Source organism: Nestor notabilis, unplaced genomic scaffold (assembly GCF_000696875.1).
Source record: "Nestor notabilis isolate BGI_N333 unplaced genomic scaffold, ASM69687v1 scaffold11912, whole genome shotgun sequence".
In the NCBI taxonomy this organism is placed as follows: Eukaryota; Metazoa; Chordata; class Aves; order Psittaciformes; family Psittacidae; genus Nestor; species Nestor notabilis.
The window spans coordinates 715-3,136 of record NW_009919789.1 but is presented as its reverse complement, the minus strand read 5'-3'; the positions used below and the strand labels follow the sequence as shown (position 1 = coordinate 3,136).

The 2,422-nt window shown below is 42.2% G+C and overlaps 1 protein-coding gene across 1 annotated transcript in view; it reads right to left on the bottom strand.

Moving 5' to 3' along the window:
- Positions 1-65, bottom strand: part of EXOC3 (exocyst complex component 3) — a 25,319-nt gene extending 25,254 nt beyond the window's left edge. Inside the window, exon 1 of the mRNA XM_010010386.1 lies at positions 1-65. This exon is cut by the window's left edge and continues 103 nt beyond it. Within this exon, the coding sequence (XP_010008688.1) occupies positions 1-65 (65 nt within the window).
- Between the last annotated feature and the right edge of the window lie 2,357 nt (positions 66-2,422).

Here is a 2,422-nt window from a genome sequence, read left to right as displayed (position 1 = left end):
CGGTAAGGCATCCCTGCTACTCTCTGAACAGCTGTTGCAACTGCTTCCCTATCCGTTTCCTCCATTGTTGATTAGGACCTCAAAATGCCTTCATAATTTAACAGGACTGAAAAGAATGATAACATTTTCAGAAATCCTTTTTGTTTGCATTTGATGGCTATATGATTTCAAAGTTAACAACTGGAGAACTATGGCAATAAAAACAGTGCAACTTCACAGAAGCATCATTAGAACACATTACAGAGTAGGAACCAGAATTATACAAGAATCGTGCTCATAGTCACTTAATTCTGTTTCATTAGTTTATCTGAAATGCTCTCTGGTTACTGTTTTTCCACTTACCTTGCTCTCTATAAGCTTGTATTAAAACCAAAAAAACACCAAACCAAAACCAACAACAAATACAAAACCACAAAAAAACCAAACCAAACCAAAAAAACCCACAAGCTTCCACGAACAAAAGAACAGCAAATCTTTATCCAAAAACCCAGATTCTACCCAATCATAGAGTAGATTTGCCTGTTAAAAGGGGAATAAGAAAAACACGAAGGAATCTTCTAGCAGGTACAAGCAAAAATCCTAACTCTTCCTGAACTAGAATCTGGTGGAACTGAGAGAACCACAGCCCCCCTGCAGCAATAGGTCAAATTTGCTACCAGAAGTGGAAAGAAACAAAACTGTGCAAGCTCCAAACCCAGAGACTTAAGTATAAAGCACTTCCATTTAGACTTCTGATGGATGATTTTATTTTTTCTTTTTAATTTCCTACTCTTGTTTTCAGTTCTTCTCACAGTATCAGTCCATCAGAGGTGTAGGTATGCAGGGAAAAAATAATCAAGTATTTCATCTAGGTCTCCAGCAGACTTTCCAGTGAAGTCAAGACATGCATGCAAACTATGCAGAAAAGGTCAAATTTGCTGGCCATCAAAAAAAACTGTTCTTTCAAACTTCAGTAGTTAACAGAAAGCAGGGAGGATCCCAGTTACCTAAGAGGCAAGCACACACTGTCCACAGAACTGCATATCTAGAGTTCCTCATTCCTTCCATTTTTTTCCCCAATGTCTGTCTTCAGTCTTGTAAACAAACAGAACATTTTACATTCTGCTGCTAAAACTACAGGTTATACCCTCCCATATCCATATGACTCCTTGAAAGTAGGTATCTACTTTCAAAGCAGTCTGCATCCATGTATCCAGCACATTACTTAATCTCAACAGAATAGTGATCTGACAAAGAACTGTGCCAAAACTGGAAAAGCATAAGAGAGAATACTCATGGGTCAAGAGAAGGACAGCTTGATAGGAAAGAGGAAACAGCCCTTGCCCCCCAGTAAAAAGCAAAACACAACAACTGAAGCAAAGGCAATTGCTCACCACCTTCCATTCGCAACCTAATGCTCCAAATAGTCTCTGAATAACAGCCACCTTGGAAGCCAAAAAACTCCCCTTCTTTCTCTACCCCATCTTTTACTGCTGAGCATGACATTATGTGGTAGGGAATTTCCCTTCAGCTGGTTTGGGTCAGTTGTGTTCTCTCTCAATCTCTTGCTCATCCCCAGCCTACTCAAGGGGAGTGGAGGGCAGAGCAGGAAAAAGAAAAAGCCTTGACACTGTGCAAGCACCCTTTGGCAACAGCCAAAACACTGGTGTGTTATCAGCACTGCTTTAGCTACAAATGCAAAACACAGCATTGTAAAGGCTGCTATGAAGAAAGTTAACTCCATCACAGACAGACTCAGTACAGCATCGGTACAATTAGTTATTTTAGAACTTTTTGGAATCAAAAAAGATTCCAGGACAGGTACACCCAAGAGCGAGTATGTAAGACTCCAAGTTTATGTCTCCAAGTTCCCTCATTCCGTACCTCAGGATCTGTATATCTCTAGTATCTTCACAAGTCACATGTGCACATATGCACTTATTCCAGAATTTTTTCTACAGCATAAACTCAGGTCTGTCTTTACCTCCTCAGCTGTGCAACCATACCCATCACTTCTCTACTAATCATAGTACAGTTAGGGTTGGAAAGGACCTTAAGATCACCTAGTTCCAACCCCCCCTGCCATGGGCAGGGATGCCTCACACTAGACCATGTTGCCCAAGGCTCTGCCCAACCTGGCGTTGAACACTGACGGGGAGGGGCCAGCCACAGCTTCTTTGGGCAACCTGTGCCAGGGCCTCACCACCCTCACAGTAAATAACTTCCTTATACTTAAGCTGAACTTCTCCTGTTCAGTGTTTCATTTCAAGGGCATGTAGTGAGGTGAAAAGGGAGAATGGCTTTAAAATGAAAGAGGGTAAATTTAGGTTAGATATTTGGAAGAAGTTCTTTACTGTGAGGGTGGTGACGCACTGGAAAAGGTTGCCCAGAGAAGCTGTGGCTGGCCCATCCCTGGCCGGGGTCAAGGCCAGGGTCGGGCGGG